This window comes from Cimex lectularius, unplaced genomic scaffold, assembly GCF_000648675.2.
Source record: "Cimex lectularius strain Harlan isolate CLEC.00 unplaced genomic scaffold, Clec_2.1 scaffold10, whole genome shotgun sequence".
NCBI lineage: Eukaryota > Metazoa > Arthropoda > Insecta > Hemiptera > Cimicidae > Cimex > Cimex lectularius.
The window spans coordinates 1,536,321-1,559,906 of NW_019392665.1; the positions used below are offsets into that span (position 1 = coordinate 1,536,321).

Here is a 23,586-nt window from a genome sequence, read left to right on the forward strand (position 1 = left end):
TCATCAGCCTTTTTTTTAATTAGAAAGTATAACAAACTCCAACATTAATTTTGTTAGGGTAATAGGGCAATCTGCCCTGATTTTTTTTTTTTGTTAAAATAAAATTAACTCGCACAAAAAATATATTTACAAATTCAAAATCGTGATATATCAGTCAGTATATGAATACAAAAGCTGCTTTTATTTTTTTATTTTATTTTATGTTTTTTTTTTTTAAGCTTGGGGAAGATAAATAAGAAAATTTGCCACGTCACACAGTTAAGATCTTATCACAATTTTCCAAATATATACTACATATTATACAAATATATAAATGTGTGATAAAATTACATAATTTTTTATGTTAGGTTTTGGTTAAATGAAAAAGTTAGTGTCGCGAGCGGGATTCGAACCCACGACCTTCGGCTCAATACGCCACTGCTCTACCACTTGAGCTCCACTCGTGAGCCGAAGGTCGTGGGTTCGACTCCCGCTCGTGGTACTAACTTTTTCATTCCGACCAAAAAAGCAAACAAAACCTTATATAAAAAGATTAATTTATTGAAAGAAGTAATTTGGTCAAGAGACCACTAAATATAATGGATGTAATAATTTTAAATTGATTTACACTTTTTATGTAAATTGTGGTTGAAATGAAAAAGTTAGTGTCACGAACGGGTTTCGAACCCACGACCTTCGGCTCAATACGCCGCCGCTCTAACCACTCGAGCTGTCATGACTCGTGAGCCGAAGGTCGGGGGTACGAATCTCGCTCGTGGTACTAACTTTTTCAATCCAACCAAAAAAAAAAAAAAAAAGATTAATTAATTGAAAGAAGTAATTTGGTCAATAGACCACTAAATATAATGGATGTAATGATTTAAATTGATTTACACTTTTTATGTAAATGTGGGTGAAATGAAAACTTAGTGTCACGAGCGGGTTTCGAACCCACGACCTTCGGCTCAATACGCCGCCGCTCTAACCACTTGAGTTGTCGTGACCGCGTGACATCGACACGCTATATCAAGTGGTTAGAGCAGCGGCGTATTGAGCCGAAGGTCGTGGGTTCGAATCCCGCTCGCGACACTTTTTCATTTCAACCCAAACCTTACAGAAAAAGATTAATTAATTGAAAAAGTAATTTGGTCAATAGACCACTAAATATAATATATTTAAATTATATAACTGTTCATTATAAAGTTGAACCGACTAATTTATTTGCTCAATTAAAATAACAAATATTTTGTTGAAAAAAAAAATATATATACAACTATTAAGTAGAAAAATATCTAGCCAATTTAGAAGGAAGCCCGTGAATAAAAATCGAAAACAAATCGTAAAATAAATATATTTTTTAACAAAATAATTCTCGAAAGAACATCAAACGTGAATAACAAAAATCAAGTAGTTTTTCTGAAATTCAATTCAAAACCTATTAAAATTGGAATAAATAAATTTGACCTTTTATCACTATTAATAGCACTTTTCGAACAAAGAAAAGAGAAAATACGCCTGGCTGGAGAATCGAGAAATTTTGAATGAACGTGCCTATTATATAGAAACAATGGAAGAAACAGTGAATTCATCATACCCGGAAAACAGTCGGACAAAAGAAGAAATAATACATTTCAGCGAGACCAGTACAATTTTAAGCTACCACACCAAATTTCAAAAATTTTGTAATTCAACAAGAACTTTCAAACTGGAGAAATTTTGAACTAGTCTGTCATCTGACCTATGTCTTTCAGCAAGAAAGGGAAGAAAGCCTCCAGCAGATAGGAAAACATTTGAACAAAGGAAAAAATCATTTAATAATTTACAAAATGTTCTAAGACTTTACACAGTCCGAAAGAATCCTAATGACTTTCAGTTAGAAAAATATTTGAAGTCTAATGAAAGTTTTAAATTCATACACAGTTAATTTACATGATTCATAAGAAAGAAATATGAAAGAAGAATCTTGAAAATGTGGTGTGGCAATAATCAAATTTAAATGCGGATTTATGTTTTTTTTTGCAATACCCTTTATCCGCAACCCTGTAGCTTTTCGGATAACTATGTCTCCTGGTTCGTTGTTGTTCTTTTTTGGCTTGGGGCAGATTTCCTGACTTGTTAAATTTATTTTGGAATTAGTCGGTCTTGATTTCGTCGAGGGACGGCTGCTGTTCTTGACCGTAAGGGCAGGATTCGCCCCTCATGTCGCAGATGACGTTCGTCAACGCCATGATGTAGTTTTTCGCTAATGTGAGCGTCTCGATTTTGCTGAGCCGCCGTTCTTTCTTCACGTGAGGGATGACCTCGCGGAGTGACTGAAAAAGTGAAATGTTTAAACGTGACCTTTGAAGTTTAGGTATGGGCGTAGTACCTGGAAAGCATCGTTTAGGCTGTGCATTCGCATCCGTTCCCTTTCGTTCGACTCCAGCCTTCTCAGATTCCTCTCTCTGGCGTTGAGGGCTGGTTTTCTTTTACGGCCTCCGCCTTTTCTGGACCTCCCGTTCCAGGACTCCTCGCTGACTGAGGAAGAGTCGGTCAGCTCGGCGAAAGACGGGTCCTGTATCGTCTTCCTCGCAGCGCGCGACGACCTCTCACCGATCCACTCGTTCGTCTCGGACCTCATCACCTGGAATGAAACAACACATTTTTTCATGATACAAAAACGTTTATTTCTAACTGAGGCTATTAAAAGTAGTGATTGGCTGAAAGCAAATAACAAAGAATTAAAGTCATTAAAAGAAAATGAAGGTAGATCAACCTCCAGGTAAAGAAATCATAGATACCAAATGGGTTTTGAAAGAAAGGATGAATGGTCAAAAGAAAATGTACAGCTTGGTTAGTAGCTAGGGGTTTCAGCAGGGTTTAAATGAAGAACTATATGACCCAGTAGGGGACATGGATAGGGATAAGAGCGGCGGCCACAAGGCCTACTGCACATCGAACAAAAGAGATCTATTATTCTAGTGTTGAGCTGTTCTTTTTATCATAACTCACTGGCCAGCTTCAGGCTGTTAACTAGCCTCCATAGCTTTGCCAGCGGTTCCTTGGTGTAGGATCTTGCTTGTGGTTTTTCTTGTCCTAGTTACAAGAACCTGTACCTACATAGACCTTTGCAGAACATAAAATGTGTTCTGCGGTCTCCTCCTCTTCCTGGCAGTATCTCCACAGTGTTTCTTCTGTCTGTACATCTATCAGGTGCATGTGCTTTCTTAAGTGGCATTGCTCCGTCAGGCAAATGAAAAAACTAACCAAAGGGCACCAACGAGAGGTAAGATGAATTGATTAACTCATCCCTCAAATTTACCCCGAAACTCGTGTGGGAGAGACTCTATAGCTCTAGAGTTGACGATAGTGTGCCCTTGGATAGTAACGGGCATCCGTAAGGGCGAGTCTGTGAGGTCCTGGGGATTCCAGTCGTCCATGAGGAGCACTAATGCGAATATCCCAATCCGACCTGTGGGCCGAAAGGCCATGCAGTCTCGGAATCACACACACTCGAGACGGCTCAGGACAGCTTGCGAAGCGCCTCACCCACCCTGGGAGGTGCGGCCTGCTTAATGTGGAACTGCATCGACGACGGGTGGTAATATGTGGACAAGGCTCGGGGCCCAAGACAAGTGTGGTCCTCATGTCCTCGTTCACTTCCTCTTGCTCTGGGTTCCTTCTTTTTGTCGTCGAGGAGGAGAACTTGGAACACTATCCCCCAAATCTCCAGTGCGATCCAGGGTTCGGATTCCTGAGGAAGAGTCTCTCAAGCCTAGGTGAGACATTCGGCCTTCGCGGAGTAGCGGGCACCCGGAAGGGAGCCTGTGAAAACCTGTGGCAACCTCTCTAAAGAACAAGCTGTACTCGTGTCGGCCTTGGGGCGGCATGGGCGGCGGGTGCCATATCAGAGGCACACTAGGGTTAGGGTATCAGATCCTGTCTGCACAGTCGGGGGAGGGTGCATAACCATCTGAACTACGGGGTTACAGAAATGTTCCAAAATCCATCCCCTTTTACACTGGGAATGGATTCATAGTGGTACGTGGTGACGCCCCTGGAGGGAACTTATAGAAGATGTCGTCTTCTACCTGTGACCTTCGCACGAAACTTGCGTAGGACCACGTTATACACCCGGCCTCAAGGGATACGGCGGATCGGGCGGCCCCAAAGAGCTTGGCAACCTCTCTAAAGAACAAGCTGTACTCGTGTCGGCCTTGGGGCGGCATGGGCGGCGGGTGCCATATCAGAGGCACACTAGGGTTAGGGTACCAGATCCTGTCTGCATAGACCTATGATAGCGACAATATCATCTACGAAATACCATCGAAAAACCGGCGAAGTTCTTCCAACTTTTCCAGGAGGCCGAAAAACGTTCCGGAATAGTGGACCAGGGGCTTGAGAGCTGTGGGACACACTTCAGAACATTCCTTTTTGTAAAGCAATCACTGTTTTTTTCCTACTCATTTTCGCTTTTTCCAAATTGTTCGTAAAAGAAGCTACGATGACGGTCTCTTAGGGCATTGCTGATAATCCCGAACCCGTCATTTGACCCAGACTTTTTAAAAAAATAGATCATCGCCGTTAATAAAATGCGGTTTTCTTTCTTCCCCTTCTAATTCTCCCGGCTTAGGATGAACCTAAGTAGATTACCCATTTATAAACAGGGTTAAATCCAGCTGTTTACGAACCGAGGGGCTTTCCCTGTGTAAACAATGCCTAGCCGCTTTCATTTCCTCGAAAGCCATACATATTAACAAACCCTGGTCGTATATCCTTATGTATTAAAGAGAAATGGTTAAATCGGTTTGTGTATTTTTTTCAAATGTGTCGGAGGCGGAAAAAAAATTGTTGATATATTTAAAAAAAAAAGATAAAAGTCAGTTCATATTAAAGAAAGTTGAAAATGATGGACTTTACATCAGGTTGGTTTTTTTTTCGCTTTGTTATACAGTGTGTCTTTCAACTCAACTTTATTTAATTCCATTATGTTCAGTGGTCTATTGAGCAAATTACCTCTTTCAAGTAATTATTCATTTTATGCAAGGTCTTGGTTGAAACGGAAAAGTTAGTGTCACGAGCGGGATTCGAACCCACGACCTTCGGCTCAACACGCCGTTGTTCTTATACTTGACAATTCACGAGCTCAAGTGGTAAGAGGAGCGGCATGTTAAGCCGATGGTCGTGGGTTCGAATCCCGCACGTGACACTAGCTTTTTCATTTCTATCAAAACCTTACATAAAACGATTAATTAATTGAAAGAAGTAATTTGGTCCATCAGACCACCAAATACATTGGAAATTCTTTAATATTTTCGTTAGAATCTATTTGTGTTAAGAACTTGTTAAGCCGAAGGTCGTGGGTTCGAGTCCCGCACGTGACACTAGCTTTTTCATTTCAACCAAAACCTTACATAAAACCTAAAAAAATCCCCAAAAGGAGGGAAAATTCGAAAGGTTGTAGGTTGTTATGGGCAGTTGGTGTCCGAGTGGATCGACGTCACGATAGTTCAAGTGGTAAGAGCAGCGGCGTGTTGAGCAGAAAGTCATGGGTTCGAATCCCGCACGTGACCCTAACTTTTTCATTTACCAAGACCTTACATACAAAGATTAATTAACTGAAAGAAGTAATTTGGTCCATCAGACCACTAAATACATTGGAAATTCTTTAATATTTTCATTAGAATCTATTTGTGTTAAGAACTTGTTAAGCCGAAGGTCGTGGGTTCGAATCCCGCACGTGACACTAGCTTTTTCATTTCAACCCAAAACCTTACATAAAAAGGTTATTTAAATAAAATACATATTCATTAATGATTGTGCAGCAATATTTAAACTTCCAGGAAATTCGAAAAAATGTTGTCTATGGTTTTTTGATCATCTTAAGTAAAGTATATTTTTATTTTTAAGTAAATCATTAATTATTTTTATGTAAAGTGAGATTGACGTAAAAAATTAGTGTCATGAGCGGGACTCGAACTCACGATATCCTGAATAACTGTTGGTAAAATTATACTTTGTTTTATTTATTAAATCCATTATATTTAGTGGACTGATTGACCAAATTACTTCTTTCGGTTAATTAATCTTTTTATGATAGGTGTTGGTTCAAATGAAAAAGTTAGTGTCCGAGTGGAAATCACGACAGCTCAAGTGGTTAGAGCGGCGGCGTATTGAGCCGAAGGTCGTGGGTTCGAATCCCGCACGTGACACTAGCTTTTTCATTTCAACCAAAACCTTACATAATAAGTTTTATTAAATATTAAGCCATATTAAGGCTTACTTTAATAACTCCTTGTTTAGCGTTACAAACGTGCATGCGTCGTTAATCACATTGTATATAATAATAATTTAGTATAATACATTTTTGTCCCGTTTTACCTCAGACTGTATACGAAGTTCGGCAACACCCATCTCGAGAGTCTTTACCAGAAACTTGAGCATGCCGTTTGTGTCGGGTGAAAGAACAGCCGGGGAAATGGAAGGATGAAGGGAAAAGTAACAATGGCCCTCCGGCACGCTTTGTTCCTCACGGCATTGTTAGAGAGGGCCGGTAAAGTATATAAACCATTGCGAAAGCATCTCCGCATATAATAAGATTAATAGGCGAATCCCGAGGGTGTGGGCCCCGACGATTAGAGCCGACGCCGTTTTCACCCAGGTGGGAGATCTCGCGGAGATTTTTCACTTTCGGAACCACTCGAAAGATAAGCCTGTTGAACAACAAAGGCAGCCGCGCCATCCGGGCGTAAACCTCTTTTAGGGAAAATTCGTGGAAACCTTTTACCTTTGGGTATCAGCTAGGGTAGGCTTAAAATACCCATCAGTGGGCTTATAGGAATAAATTGATTCGAAACAAGACCCCGACTGACGTTTAGGTATACGAGTTTTACATGATCTGCTAAAAATTACTTAAAATCGATAAGACTCATAATCTATCAACATTGTTATAACGGTTGACCTTGTCAGGCCAATGGTCCTTCAGACAATTACCTCCGTTTTGGAAAAGATCATCTTTTATTTACTTTTATTCTTTTGTTTTATATACCACAGGGCAAAAAATTCCACCCAACTGATTTTTTTTCATTTTCTCGATAAAAGAAAATTCTGTCCTTAATTTGTCTCATTGTTTTTATCAATAAATATTTGTTTCGGTGAGGTCACAACGGAACGACAATTTTTTCGATTTTTGCCGAGCTTTCGACGATTATAGGGTTTGTGTTAACCCTGTTAAGTCTGTTAGGTCCTGTTAGATCGAGAAAAATGATGACGTAGACTTGTAAGAATCGGCCAGTTAACATTACTCGATCTAACAAGCCAAGGCCAATGTTAGATGTTAGGTCGAAAGTGTAGTCACATTGCTATCCGTTAGGGCGAAGGTAACCAACATGGCATCCATGCATTTAACAGCTGTTTTTTGTTTACACGTATTTTTATTCTTAAAATCGCATTAATTAAATCAGACCAATACATTTGTTTTGTATACTTTTTACTTTTTTTTATTTACTTTTGTTATTTTCTGACCTGTTCTTATACTCTCATTGATAATAGATACATCCCCTATCCTATAAATTTGTAGGATGTCAGAGGTTAGGATACAGGTTAGGTATGTCGGCACGAAATGAAGCGTGTCATTTGATAGTACTTTTCAAGTGCGTAGATCATTTTGAATGAAGCGTTGATTAATTTTTCGCATGTTACTAACTTCTGGCATCTTGAAATTTAACACAAAATATAACCATAAGAAACAACAACAAGCCTTCAAGGACTGTTATAGCTTTATTTTTCGTTCTACCAATCGCCAGGTGGCATTCACGATCTTACTAGACATTTTTCTATTCAAGTTAACTCGAGTTAATACCTTACACACATCGTGAATACCCCTAATATCTATGGACTCGAAAATTACTAACAAATGACACGTTTCAATGTGTGCATACCTAACTTGTATCCTAACCTCTAACAGCGTACAACTTTATAGAATTTGGGATGTATCTATTATGAATGAGAGTGTAAGGACAGGCCAGATATTAACAAAAGAAATGTATTGGTCTGATTTTTTTTAAAAATAATTTAAAGGCTGAAACCTTATTGATCATTAAGCCTTGAGTCTGTGCAAGTCAACGGCGCAGCCCGACCACCCCAAAGCGAGGCCCCCGCAGACCCCGGCGCAGTGTCAGCCCCAGACCTAGAAAGAACGGAACCCCACGGATCTCTCGCAACTGATAGTTTTAGTCTTAATATTGCGCGCAGGACTTTATCGAGAAGGGGTCGGTGTCTAGTCACCATCGACACCTCTTCCAAGCTCGCTGGAGATTCCTTGACCTCAGAGTCCGGGGAGGCACCCCTCAATCCAGCCCAAGACCGACCAGCACCCGAGGCCCCGCACGGGCGTCGCCAGAAGTCAGCCGCACCACACCGCCAACACGGGGAACCAGCAAAGGAAACATGAGTTGAGGGGATGGGATCTTAGATTTTATCAATGTCTGTTAAGAAGTTAAAAATTTTGTTTATTGATGTTGAGTTGTTGCATAGTATGGATTGGAGGTCTTTGGGAAACTGATGGAGGGTTCTTTTAGAAGTGTATAAAGGACAATCTATTAGGATGTGGGGTATTGTGATGGTAGTTTTACAGAGCGGAAGAAGGAGTTCTTTCAAGGAGGAATCTATGGGTGAGTCAGGAGTGGCCAATTCGAAGCCGGGTTAGGAGGGTTTCTTTTGTCGGAAGGGTCTGGAAGAGGATTCCCGTTTCTTTACATCTTTCTTTATTGCGAGGAGCTTGTTTCCTGTGCAGGCACCCCATTCTGCACTTCCATGCCCCCCAGATGAGCCACCTAAAGTGACAGCAGAGGTGAGGAATACCATTCAAGGCTGCCTCTCTCGGCATACGGTCCGCCTTCTCATTTTCAGTTATTCCAGCGTGGCCTGGGATCCATTTGAATAATACTTCTACACCTATGTCTTGATATTGCTTTAACTTTGCAAGAATATTGTAGATGTCTGGGTTTAGGGAGAATGTGTTTTTTAGTGTGGTGAGTGCTGAAAGAGAGTCAGAACAGATAATTAGGGTGGTACGGGACACATTAATGATATTAATTGCTTTGAGTATAGCTAGGAGTTCAACAGTAAAAATTTGATTTAATTAATTAGGTCTGATTTAATTAATGAGTATTTAAGAATAAAAAAACAGCTGTTAATTTCATGGCTGCCATGTTGGTTACGTACGCCCTAACGGCTAACCATGTGACTACATTTTCGACCTAACATTTAACATTGGCCCTGGCTGTTAGATCGAGCAATGTTAACTAGCCGATTCTTACAAGTCTATGTCATAATTTTTCTCGATCTAACAGTCTTAACACGGTTAACCCAAAGATCGTGTATACCTTAGGATAATTGTTTTTAATTTTGTTTCTAAATTGTACAATTTTTCTAACTAGTATGTTTTCCCATAATAAACAGGCCTTGATGATAACGATATAATCGTCGAAAGTTCGATAAAAACGAAAAAAATATTTTTTTTTGAGACCTCACGGAAGATCTTTTTTCCACGTAATTTTGCACTAACGTTAGAGGGTCAAATCGATCGATTTATTTTACGGTTTTTACTGGTTGCAGGACGATGGTGATCCAGGGCGGATTTGACCAAATCTTTTTTCTTTGTTTTGATGTGTGTTGTCACTGTTTGCGGACGTTTGACCGTTCCGGAGGCCGGAGGCGACCCCTCGGCAAAAACACACTTAACAGCCAACCGCCCACCATAGTTCACGGATTTTCTGAAAATCGCCAAAAAAGTTGACGACCCAGCGGCGGGAATTGACAAAAGATGTCAAACGAGGGCTAATGGACGTTTCGTTTAGCCTGCGGCGGGTGGTGACAAACTGACCAGTAACTCTTAATCAAACTGGGGCTAGACTGATGGAAGCAATATCCAACCTCTTTGCCCCCGGCAAATTGAAACGCCGGCTGACCCCCCGCGGTGATTTACAGCAACACGACCGGGAGACATGCTACTCTATGCATTTCTTGTATAGAAAAATCCCCAGTTAAAGTACCTTAAGAACAGCGTAAGAACATAAATTAAAGAATGATAACACGAGGAATGTTGTGAATTTGAAGTGAAACCTCATAACTTGCGTTTCCACAACCAAATATAACAATAAAGTCGTTTAACTTAAACGCACATCACATTCACGACAAGAACTGACAGTTCAGTAAAAAGTAACCAAGCGAGACTAGACGGACCGAACGTGACCAAGATCAGGTCAACATGTAAACATATCATGGCTAAAATCTTGGCATTGTTGTGGCACATTAAACAGGAATCAAATTTGTTTAAAAAGAAAACGGGATTAATTTTCGACAATTCTCGCTCTTCCTCGGGGGTAGCTCCCATGCAAGACGGCGAGGAGAAGAACGCTCTCGGCGAATTGAAGTTTCACCCGGGACTTAGATTAAGGTGAACAGGGAACTAACACGTTTAAACCTCTGCTAATCAATTTAAGTAGAACCAATTTAATTTTCTATCCGTGAGACTTGGATTTTCACCTCTTTCAGAGAAAAATACCACTGTAGAACCCCAACTGAAAAACTAATCCTTCTTCTGTAATATATATATTTTAGTTATACACTGACAGCCAAAAAATTCCACCCAACTGATATTTTTTTCATTTTGTCACATTGTTTTTATCAATAAATATTTGTGCTATGTTTCAAAATGGAATCAATTAACTATTAGTAAACTCACTTAATCCTTAATCCAAATCAAGGATAAAGCATGTTTCAGTGTTTAATTTTTACGGAATTTAAAATTTTTATTCAGTCTCATTTGAATTCTGAAGCAATAAACTGTTTAGTTTCCATCTTTGTTTTCTTAATTTCAATTTATAAAATTAAAAATGCCACTAAATGCTGAGGATGTTGCGCGTGGTGTGGCACTTAGTAACGATGGACGTTCCATCACTCATGCGGCTATGGCCATCGGAGTTCCCTACGAGACTATGCGAGAAGTCGTTGGACGTTTTCGAGAAACCGGGTCCTACCATAAAATGCTCGGTTCTGGACTCCCAAGGGTAACAGAACCACAGAATGACTGTTTTTTGACTTTGAGAATTTTGCGAAACCCGGCACCTTACTGTTGTCCAAGCGATTCATCAGCTCTAAGAAGTTCTAGGTGTCCAAATTTCTGAACGGCATGCTCGAAGAAGATTAAATCAGTACGGACTGAAGGCTTTACGCCCGGTAAGAGGACCAGATCTGACGAGAACCCACAGAGTAGCATTTGCTCGAGGACACAGCCATTGGTGCTTGGACGATTGGTCTGCAGTACCTTTTACAGATAAATGTAGATTTGCTCTATGATCTCCAGATGGGCGTGTAAGACTGAGGAGAAGGTGAGATGAAAGGTTCGAAGCATGTAAATTTTCCCAGAGCCAACTTTTTCAACGTAGCGCAGTGATGGTGTGGGCGGGAATTTCAAAAGAGAGTTGCACCGTTGGTTGTTGTTCGTGGAGGTTCTTTGAAGGCCACAGGTTATGTGGATGAAATTTTGGAACATCATGCGTTGCGTATCCAGGATGAAATCAGCGACAATCCTTCTCTAATGCACGATAATGCCCGTCCACATGTCGCTCCCAAAGTACAAACGTACCTCCAACAGCATAACATCAGGGTCTTAGCCTGGCCAGACTTGAATCCCATCGAACATCTATGGGATAACCTCAAAATACGAATTAAGTAAGAGGACCAGATTTGACGAGAACCCACAGAGTAGCACGGCCCGCATTTGGTCGAGAGCACAGCCATTGGTCTTTGGACGATTGGTCTGCTGTACTTTTTACATATGAGTGTAGATTTTCTCTACGAAGTCCAGATGGGCGGGAAAGAGTAAGAAGAAGGCGAGATGAAAGGTACGAAGCCTGTAATCTTTCCCATACCTGACTTTTTCAACGTACCTCAGTGATGGTGTAGGCGGGAATCTCAATGGAGAGTCACAAGGCGTTGGCTGTTGTTAGCGAAGGATCTTGCACTGCCACTCGCTATGTAAATGAAATTTTGGAACATCACGCGTTGCCTATCCTGCATGAAATCAACAATCCTAATTCAATGCACGATAATGCTCGTCCACATGCCACTCATATAATGCAAACCTTCAACAGCATAACATCAGGTTCTTTTAGCCTAGCAAGCCAGTTCTCCAGACTTGAACCCCATCGAATATTTACGGGATAACCACAAAAGACGAATAAGAACACATCCATCACGCCAGTCAGTGTGTATCTGGTATTTAGAGAAAGGTCATATGCCACAAATTTTGGCAAGATGTGATCAATGGCTCCATATGGGGAGTGAGTAGGAACGAATCGTTCTTAAGTACGTCAACGCATTTCTTACTCTTTGCAAGTTTTGAAAGGAAATGGAGGTCTTTAATCGAATAAAGTTATAATTAGTGTGTTAAAGCTCTTCTGTGCATTGATCCTCACAAAGGCCAGTTATGGTTTGTTGCATAGTATGTTGAATACTTCATAATATTATCAGTTTAAAAAATTACAGAAATGGGAAGTAATGTAGTTATGAATGAGTGAGAACATGATTGAAATATATGACCAAACTTACATTGGGTCGAAAATTATCGTATATATGGCTAAATGTAAAAGCAGGAAGCCTGTATTTTTTCCCAGCCGACCTTTTCAACGTAGCTCAGTGATGGTGTGGGCGGGAATTTCAATGTAGAGTCGCACAGAGTTGGTTGTTGTTCGTGGAGGGTCTTTGGCGGCCACAGGTTATGTGGATGAAATTTTGGAACATCATGCGTTGCCTACCCTTGATGAAATCTACGACAATCCTACTCTAACGCACGATAATGCCCCTCCATATGTCCTGGCATAGTACAACCTTCAACAGCATGACATCAGGGTCTTAGCCTGGCCAGCCCGTTCTTCAGACTTCAACCCCATCGAACATTTACGGGATCACCTCAAAAGACAAAGTAAGTCCATGACTTCCTGATGCGCTCAACGATCTTGAACTGACTCTTCTCGAAGAATGGGCTAACCTGCATCTAAGAGACATTTCCAGACTGGTAGAAAGTATGTCGAGGCGTCTATGAGCTAAAATTAAGGCAAGAAGAGGAAATACGCGATATTGAAATGTTAATTAAAAATCTAAAACATAATTAAAACAAATTTTATCTGTTTTTTTTTTTTTTTTAAATTTGATTTAGAAATCGTGAGATGCGGTCTGGTGTGATGTAGGTTTCAGAAAAACATTTTCTTTATCGTGCCAACGTTTCGATCTTTATTGAGATCATCTTCANGCCCTGAAGATGATCTCAATAAAGATCGAAACGTTGGCACGATAAAGAAAACGTTTTTCTGAAACCTACATCACACCAGACCGCATCTCACGATTTCTAAATAAATATCGATTAACGGTCATTAATCACCACATACTTTTTGAAATTTGTATTTTTTTTTTTTAATTTCATTTTACTTACCAATTTTTTTTCTATCTTTTATTTTTTAGAGAAAGACTCAATTACTAAACGTTAAGAAACGTGAATCTTTGATTAATGTATAAAAATATACACAAATCAAGTTATATTGCAAGTGGGCGGAATTTTTTGCCTGTCAGTGTATATTGTATACAATTTTAATAAAAAATAAAACAAAAAATGCAGCTAATAACATCCAATTTTTTTTTCATTCTAATGATGAATAATTTAATAATTAATTCTAATGATTCTATGATTTCATTACATAAACAGTCATAAATTGTCAGTAAACGTATTTTTTGAAGTGAGTGAAATTTCTCAGTTCGTGTAGCTTTCACGGTTCTACAAAAAAAAAACTGTTTTCGTTTCCAAAATTCAAAAAGCGTATCGATTGAATTATGGCGCAAATTTTTTCGTGTACGCAGCATCAACAATAATGAAAAGAAGCCCCGGGGCAATTTATTTCCGTAAAGCAGCCTTCAATTTCTTAATCCTCTCAACCCCCGAGATCCCGGACAAAATATTCCAAGAATCCACAATAAAATTTCTCAATATAACTAATTATAAATGATATATTATTAATAATAATGATGTCTGTTGGCAGTGCCGCTATACATTTAAATAGTTTTATGTCTCTTACCAAAAAAAAGACGGGGTGAAGTTCGCCGTTGATTACAACTCTGTTACTCCATTTTTTCTTGCTTTTTTCCTTTCTCACTCATTCTTTATCTACGCTTTTTTTTCTCTCTCTCTATTTATCTATTACCTATCTATCTCTAGCTCTTCCTATCTGCCTGTCTGTCTACCTATCTATTTTTTTCTATCTATCTATATAACTATCTCCTCCCCGAATATTAAACTTTTTTTATTCCTATGTCTCTCTCTCTCTCTCTCTCTCTCTCTCTCTCCCCCACTTTCCCTCTCACCCTTCCCCCTCGATACCTTTCCCTCTCACTCCCCCTTTCCCCTCTCTCACCCTCCTCTCGCTCTCACTCTCTCTCTCTCCGTACCTCTCACTCCCTTTCTCTCTCTATCCCTCCCTCTCACTCCCTTTCTCTCTCTATCACTCCCTCTCACCCCCTCTCTCCCCCTTTCTCTTTCTCACCCCCTCTCTCCCTTTCCCCCTCTCTCCCTCCCTCCCTCTCACTCTCTTTCTCTCTCTCCCTTTCTCTCTCTCCCTTTCCTTCTCACCCTTCCCCCTCACCACCTTTCCCTCTCTCTCCCCATTTCCCCTCTCTCTCCCTCCTCTCGCTCTCACTCTCTCTCTCTCCCTCCCTCCCTCTCACTCCCTCTCACTCTCTCTCCCTCCCTCTTACTCCCTTTCTCTCTCTCTCTTTCTCTCTCTCTCCTCTCTCCCCATCTTTCTCTCTCTCTCTCCCTTTCCCTCTCTCCCTTTCTTTCTCCCTCTCACTCCCTCTCACTCCCTCTCTCTCCCTCCCTCTCACTCCCTCTCTCTCCCTTTCACTCTCTCTCCTTCCCTCTCACTCCCTCTCTCTCCCCCCTCTCACTCCCTTTCTCTCTCTCCCTTTCTCTCTTTCCCTTTCTCTCTCTCCCTCCCTCTCACTCCCTCTCTCTCTCTCCCTCCCTCACACTCCCTTTTTCTCTCTCCCTTTCTTTCTCTCTCTCTCCCTCCCTCTCACTCCCTCTCATTCTCTCTCCCTCCCTCTCACTCTCTTTCTCTCTCTCCTTTTTTCTCTCTTCCTTTCCTTCTCCCCTTTCCTTCTCTCTCTCCTCTCTCTATCTATATATATATATATATATCTATCTCTCTATCTATTGTCTATTTTCTATCTATATAACTATTTCCTCCCCGAATATTAAACTTTTTTTTATTGCTATGTCTTTCTCTCTATTATAAGAAGGTCTGAGATATCACATTTATTACGATAATAGGATAAACGTTTAAAATATATTAATATGTTTTTTGTGTATATTTATTTGTGTATGGTATCACTCAACATCAAAAATACGCGTATTTTTTTGCGGACGAACACTTCAAAAAGACAAGATAAGCGCAAAAGAAGGTCATATCGTATTAGGACCGGCGGTTTCGTTCAAAGCTGGTCCTGAAATACTATGTCTATCCCAAGGAGAGCACAGTCACCAAAGGCGTTTAAGGACAAGGGGACAAAGACCTCATGTGGGAGAGAAATTCCTTGAAATTCAACGGGATCACAGTTATTCTTCTGATGTTGTATCTAAACGAAATCCTTATCATTTTGTAAAAAGGAGAAAGACGAGATTCTTGGTTAAACTGTATTACTTCTTTATAAATTTAGAGATGTCTTGTCGTGTTTACGGAATTGAACTGTAGATACAAGATAAGTAAAAAAAAAATGACAGACGTACGTCCACGACTTACTAATCGCCAAAAAAAATTGCATTTAAAAAAAAATGTAATTATGAATGCAAAATGCACGAGAGTTTAAAACGTTCAAACTTGACAATCCCACCTAGCAAAATTCCAAATTCCCAAATTCCTCTTCTAAGTTTCTCCCTAATCTTAGCCTTTTCCGCTCTTACCTGTGTAGAAATCCCCCTAAGAAGTTTAAACGTCACGGCCTCGCGACCAGCTGCGCACATGATTCTCTTAATTAAATAGCCAAATAATAGGCCACCTGATATTGGTCATCGTGGAATGATCCATATTCATGTTTTGCATGTAATTTCTTTTCATGCATTTTATCTCCTTTTTAAACTGATTTATGCAGTTGTAAGTCGATGTAGTATATAGTAAATTTTTTCCAAGTTAGCATTCAAAATGCTATCTATTCACTCGAAAAGTACCAACAAATAACGCGCTTCAATTCGTGCCGACATACCTAACCTGTATCCTAACCTCTAACAGCCTACAACTTTATCCGATAGGGGATGATGTATTTATTATGAACGAGAGTATAAGGACAGGTCAGAAATTAACAAAAGAATTAACAAAAGAAATGTATTGGTCTGATTTAATTAATGCGTATTTAAGAATAAAAATACGTTTAAACAAAAAACAGCTGTTAAATTGATGGCTGCCATGTTGGTTACCTACGCCCTAACGGCTAGCAATGTGACTACATTTTCGACCTAACTCCTAACATTGGCCAAGTCCTATTAGATCGAGCAATGTTAACCGCCGATTCTTACAAGTCTACGTCATAATTTTTCTCGATGTAACACGACCTAACAGAGTTAACAGGGTTAACACATAGATCGTGATTACCCCTAACATTGGCATTCTGCTTAAAAATTAAATGCTATTGGTATAAACAGAGGACTTATATTCGTCTTACAAATTTTGCCAGTAGATTCTACATTCAAAATGTTCTAATTAACTATGGCCCGAATGTCTACAGTATCGGTTTTATTCCATTTTTTATGATTTTTTAATATTTCACGACCTTGCTTCAAATAAACAATGATAACTCCAAAACTGAAAGGTTTTGGACAAATCCGTTGATACCATTGAAAACTGCGTTAAATTTCCAATAAGATGTGTTCAATACTAAACTTGGAAATCTTTATGAAATAAGAGTTTTAGTACAAGAACATCGAAAAAAAAAATTTTAAATTTAAAAATTTACTATGGTGATTCTAAACTACCATTCCCAAACCTAGAGACCAGCAAATATCAGAAAATGTACTCCATTTAATATCCTTTTTAGTGGTGTAATTGCTTTTTTAATTACTTTTTTCAAAGATGAAGAAATTGATGGAGGAAAAGAAAAAAACCGTGGCTGATGGATGATTCAAAGTATTATTAGGTTTTTTTTTTCAGTTTTCTAACTTACCAATCTGTCAACGGTTTTTTCCTTTCCTCCATCAATTTAATCATTAAATGGAGTACGTTTTCTGAAATTTGCTATGCTCTAGGTTTGGAAATTGTAGTTTAAAATCATCATAGTAAGTTTTTCTACTTTGAAAAAAAAAACCTATTTTTTAGTTTAATAGTAGTAATTTAATATCCTTTTTAGTGGTGTAATTTCTTTTTTTAATTACTTTTTTTAAAGATGATGAAATTGATGGAGGAAAGGAAAAAACAGTGGCTGATGCATGATTCAAAGTATTGTTAGGTTTTTTTTTTTTCAATTTTCCAACTTACCAATCTGTCAGACACGGTTTTTTCCTTTCTTTCATCTATTTGTTCCTCTTTGAAAAAAGTAATTACAAAACCAATTAGACCACTAAAAAGGATATTAAATGGAGTACGTTTTCTGAAATTTGCTATGCTCTAGGTTTGGAAATTGTATTTAAAATCATTGTAGTAAGTTTTTCTACTTTGAAAAAAAACTATTTTTTAGTTTCATAGTATTAATTTAATATTCTTTTTAGTGGTGTAAGTGGTTTTGTAATTACTTTTTTCAAAGATTAAGAAATTGATGTGGGAAAAGAAAAAACCGTGGCTGATGGATGATTCAAAGTATTATTAGGTTGTTTTTTTCAGTTTTCTAACTTACCAATCGGTCAACGGTTTTTCCTTTCCTCCATCAATTTCTTCCTCTTTGAAAAAAGTCATTACAAAACCAATTACACCACTAAAAAGGATATTAAATGGAGTACGTTTTTGAAATTGCCTGGGCTCTAGGTTTGGAAATTGTAGTTTAAAATCATCATAGCAAATTTTTCTACTTTGAAAAAAACTATTTTTTAGTTTAATAGTATTAATTTAATATCCTTTTTAGTGGTGTAATTTCTTTTTTTAATTACTTTTTTCAAAGATGATGAAATTGATGGAGGAAAGGAAAAAACAGTGGCTGATGGATGAGTCAAAGTATTATTAGTTTTTTTTTCAATTTTCTAACTTAGCAATCTGTCAGCCACGGTTTTTTCCTTTCCTCCATCAATTTCTTCCTCTTTGAAAAAGTCATTACAAAAGCAATTACCCCACTAAAAAGGATATTAAATGGAGTACGTTTTTTTAAATTTGCTGGGCTCTAGGTTTGGAAATTGTAGTTTAAAATCATAATAGTAAGTGTTTTTACTTAAAAAAAAGACTATTTCACCGTTCTTGTTACAGAAACGCTTAATTCACCAACTTTACAAGTTTAGTACTGATCACATCTTATTGGAAATTTAACGTAGTTTTTAATGGTGTCAACGGATTTGTCCAAAATCTTTTAGTTTTGGAGTTATCATTTTTTATTTGAAGCAAGTCGTGAAATCTTACAAAATCAGAAAAAGTGAGTAACTACGAAACCGTAGACATTCGGACCATAGTTAATTAGGACTTTTTGGTTCCATTTTGAATGTTGAATCTACTGGTGGCCGAAAACCCTGTATACTTAATCTGCTTTCACAATTCTCTACGAAGCACGATTCGGAAAATGTATATTTCAAAGGGGTGTTTTAAAAAAAATCATTTATGTCAGATTTTTCATAAGTACTTTTCATTTTCTTGTGCTTAAGATAAGATAGGCAATATTCAGTCGCTGATAATTTTTATGACTTTTTAAGTATCAGTGTAATATATTAGTTCAGCCTATCCGAGTGATAATGAAAAATGTTAATAACGATAAAGTTGTTTTGCAAGATTTTGAAGGGGGTGGTGCAAGGGTGGGCTTTTCATTATTCCAGAAGGCTAGCTCGCCGGGGGAAATTTTCCTAATAATACGTCACTTGTCTGTTAAACGTCCATTCCGGAATAAGTGTTTAGGGACAGACTCATTACACAGATTTAAATAATCCCCGGCCCAGGCGGGGAGAACAAAGCCGGCCGACCTACGGGATTCGACATCGTTTATTAAATTTCCAATTTGAAGCCTGGGGCTTGATCAGTATTCAAGCAAAGCCTCCTTACTCGAACCGTCCGATATGGCGTAATGGGACTTGAACTTACTTAAACATCTCGAAGTCTCAGCCCACGCTAAGGCAACTCACCGAAATCGGATTTCTGCCTGACTCAGTTATGGGTGGGCCTATGTAGTAAACAAATCCACTAACAATATAACCGTGTGACGAACAAAAATTTGATTGATTTTGCTCATTTATATTAAAATAAATATTCGGTCAACTGAAGAAATCTGATAAGAAATTGATTTTCAATCACTTCTTATACTAAATTTATCGATAAAGTACAAAGAAGTTTAAATTTTCAAAAATAAATTTAATCCATTATATTTAGTAGTCTGTTAGACCAAATTTCTTCTTTCAATTAATTAATCTTTTTATGTAAGTTTTGGTTGAAATGAAAAAAATTAGTGTGACGAGTGGGATTCGAACCCACAACCTTTGGCTCGATACGCCGCTGCTCTAACCATTTGGGCTACCATGATTTCAAGTGATTAGAGCAGCGGTGTATTGAGCCGAAGGTCGTAGGTTCGAATCCCGTTCGTGACACTAATGTTTTTAATTCGACCAAAACCTTGCATAAAAAGATTAATAAATATAACATCGGATAAAACTAAATCTATGAATAATTATGTCGATTCAATATTTTCCAAAGAGCCACGTTTATCACTCATTAATTATTCAGAAATCGTGAGTTGCGGTCTGGTGTGATGTAGGTTTCAGAAAAACATTTTCTTTGTCGTGCCAACGTTTCGATCTTTATTGAGATCATCTTCAGGGCCTCGGATTTATAAACATTGTTTAAATTTAACAAATACATGTAGGAAGTGAAAAAATGAATTTATAGAATGCAAAATATATTTTTTACTTTATTTTATTTTTTTTATTTTTTTTTTATCAAAGTATTTGGACCCCAGGCCCTGAAGATGATCTCAATAAAGGTCGAAACGTTGGCACGATAACGGTTTTTCTGAAACCTACACGATACGATGTTAGAAAATTTCTAAATCTAAAATTTTCTATCGTATAAAATATTCCGCTTCTGTCACTAATTTTTCATTTCAACCACGATTTACATAAAAAGTATAAATCAATTTAAATCATTACATCCATTATATTTAGTGGTCTATTGGCCAAATTACTTCTTTCAATTAATTAATCTTTTTAAGTAAGTTTTGTTTTGGTTGATGAAAAAGTTAGTACCACGAGCGGGATTCGAACCCACGATCTTCGGCTCACGCGTCACGACAGCTCAAGTGGTAGAGCAGAAAGGTATTTAGGCCGAAGGTCGTTGGTTCGAATCCCGCTCGTGACACTAACATTTGTATCTCAATCAATGCCTTACATAAAGATTAATTAATTTATATTATTATGTCGAAAAATAGGGCCAAATAAAAATCATTTTTTAAAAATAATATTCCATCAGAATATAAAACCTTTTTTAAAATCTGCTTAAATTCTTTACACACACAAAAAAAAATGTAAGAAACTATGATTATTCGGAGATCGTGAGATGCGGTCTGGTGTGACGTTGGTTTTAGAAAAACATTTTCCTTATCATGCCAACGTTTCGATCTTTATTGAGATCATCTTCAGGGCCTGTGATTTACAAACATTGTTTACATTTAACAAATACATTTAGGATGTGTAAAAGTGAATTTATACAATGCAAAATATATTTTTTACATTCAATCAAAGTATTTCTACCCCAGGCCCTGAAGATGATCTCAATAAAGGTCGAAACGTTGGCACGATAACGGTTTTTCTGAAACCTACATCACACCAGACCGCATCTCACGATTTCTAAATAAATACCTGTAATGAATGCTTTAATTGGTTTGTAGGAGAGCTAATATCAACAAGTGTGTTACGACCTGTAAAATTATATTACATCGTCTTGACACTTCCACGAATCACAATCGCATTCTGCTACTCATATTATTTTTAAGTAGTAAGGTTTACATTTATGATGTTTTTATGACGTTGTTCCATTTTCATTTGACAGTGTGGACTCTCAATTCAACTGTATTACATAGAACAGCCATTTGGAGGAGTTGAAGTTAACAAAAATGTAACGAATCGGAAGTAGATACATTCTGCTCGTTCTTCTTAATTACCAAAGCGATTCAGGAGGGAAAATCAAAATATTTTTTAAAACTCCTTTACAGAGAGAAAACCCTTGATAACACGCGAAGGAGAAAGGGGAAAAGGGACGCCGGAGATATCCTTGACTTCAAATGCCCGTTATTAGAATGCATGGCAGTATATCCTCTTTTGTTGTTCCTTATCTCCAACTGCGATTCGCCTATAACAACTTCTTATATACATAAACGGCTTAGTTAGAACTTTAGTAACTATTGAAAATTTTCTATACCCCGGGGAACGAATAAGTTGCGAACTGCTCATCCAATCCGAGAAAGACGGCAAGGTTTGCCGAGCAAATTTCAGGATAAATACGTCTCACGGTACGCCTCGGAAATTCACTTAAACCAAACTTAAGCTAGGTTGAAAAAATTGATCAATATATACTTTTCGGATAATTCCCAACACTTCGGACTTTCAACTGCAAACAGGAGAATGGAAATAAAAGAGGAAAACTCTAAAGTTAAAAGATGAACATTACCGAACATTTCCTTACGGCGTATGCTATCAACTTGTAACATTCACCCACGAGAAAGCTCGATTTATCGGTTCAAAGAGAAATGTTTTTTTGAGAATATTTACTTTCTTGTTTTCGAAATGAGTTTGGTAAAACGGTCAGAATGACAGGATAATCGACTGATTGAACGATTCGAACTTCATCTAACACTTTCACAATGAGATGAAGTTTTTTGTTGTTTATGTTGATGTACATACATTAAATTGATCGGTATTTATTCAATATGGTATTTTGGTCATTCATTTTTTATGAGGTCAACGTCAAACATAATGAATATCAATTAAAGGTAAACACACTTAATCCTTAATCCAAAACAAAGATAAATGATTTTTCGATGTTCCATTTTTACGGAATTAAAAATGTTTATTCAGTCTCATTTGATTTCTGAAACAATAAACTGTTTTTCATCTTTGTTTTCTTAATTTCAATTTTTAAAGATAAAAATGCCACTTAGTGCTGAGGACGTTGCGCGTGGTGTGGCACTTACGGATGATGGACGTTCCATCACTCATGCGGCTATGGCCATCGGAGTTCCCTAAGAAACTATGCTATACACCGTTAGACGTTTTGAAGAAACTGGGTCCTACCATAAAATGCTCGGTGCTGGACTCCCAAAGGTAACAGAACCACAGAATGGCTGTTTTTTGACTTCGAGAATTTTGCGAAACCGTCACCTTACTGTCCAAGTGAATGTTCAGCTCCAGGAAGTTCGAGGTTGTCCAAATTTAAGAACGCACTGCTCGAAAAAGGTTAAATCAGTATGGACTGGCTTTTCGCCCCTTATGAGGACCTGAATAGACCAGAAAACCCAGAGTTACACTGTTCCCATTTGCTCGAGAACACAGCCATTGGTGTTTGGACGATTGGTCTGCAGTACCTTTTACAGATAAATGTAGATTTGCTCTACGATGTCCAGATGGGCGTGCAAGACTGAGGAGAAGGTGAGCTGAAAGGTTCGAAGCCTGTAGTTTTTCCCAGAGCCAACCTTTTCAACGTAGCTCAGTGATGGTGTGAGCGGGAATTTCAAAAGAGAGTCGCAGTTCGTTGTTGTTTGTGGAGGTTCTTTGACGGCCAAAGGTTATGTGGATGAAATTTTGGAACATCATGCGTTGCGTATCCAGGATGAAATCAGGGACAAACCTTGTCTAATGCACGATAATGCCCGTCCACATGTCGCTCCCAAAGTACAAACGTACCTTCAACAGGATAACATCAGGGTCTTAGCCTAGCAAGCCCGTTATCCAGACTTGAACCCCATCGAACATGGGATAACCTCAAAATACGAATTAAGTAAGAGGACCAGATTTGACGAGAACCCACAGAGTAGCACGGCCCGCATTTGGTCGAGAGCACAGCCATTGGTCTTTGGACGATTGGTCTGCTGTACTTTTTACATATGAGTGTAGATTTTCTCTACGATGTCCAGATGGGCGGGAAAGAGTGTGGAGAAGGCGAGATGAAAGGTACGAAGCCTGTAATTTTTACCAGACCTGACCTTTTCAACGAAGCTCAGTGATGGTGTAGGCGGGAATCTCAATGGAGAGTCACAAGGCGTTGGCTGTTGTTAGCGAAGGATCTTTCACTGCCACTCGCTATGTAAATGAAATTTTGGAACATCACGCGTTTCCTATCCTGCATGAAATCAGCAATCCTATTTCAATGCACGATAATGCTCGTCCACATGTCACTCATATAATGCAAACCT

The 23,586-nt window shown here is 38.4% G+C and overlaps 1 protein-coding gene across 2 annotated transcripts in view; it reads right to left on the reverse strand.

Moving 5' to 3' along the window:
- Positions 1-1,212: 1,212 nt before the first annotated feature.
- LOC106667306 (protein dimmed-like) overlaps positions 1,213-23,586 on the reverse strand; it is a 138,630-nt gene continuing 116,256 nt past the window's right edge. For both annotated transcript variants that reach the window (XM_024225096.1, XM_024225095.1), the window contains 2 exons: positions 2,348-2,602; positions 1,213-2,291 (listed from right to left, as the gene is read on the reverse strand). In XM_024225096.1, the coding sequence (XP_024080864.1) occupies positions 2,112-2,291; positions 2,348-2,599 (432 nt within the window). In that variant the 5' untranslated portion in view covers positions 2,600-2,602 and the 3' untranslated portion in view covers positions 1,213-2,111. The remainder of the gene's footprint in view (positions 2,292-2,347; positions 2,603-23,586) is intronic.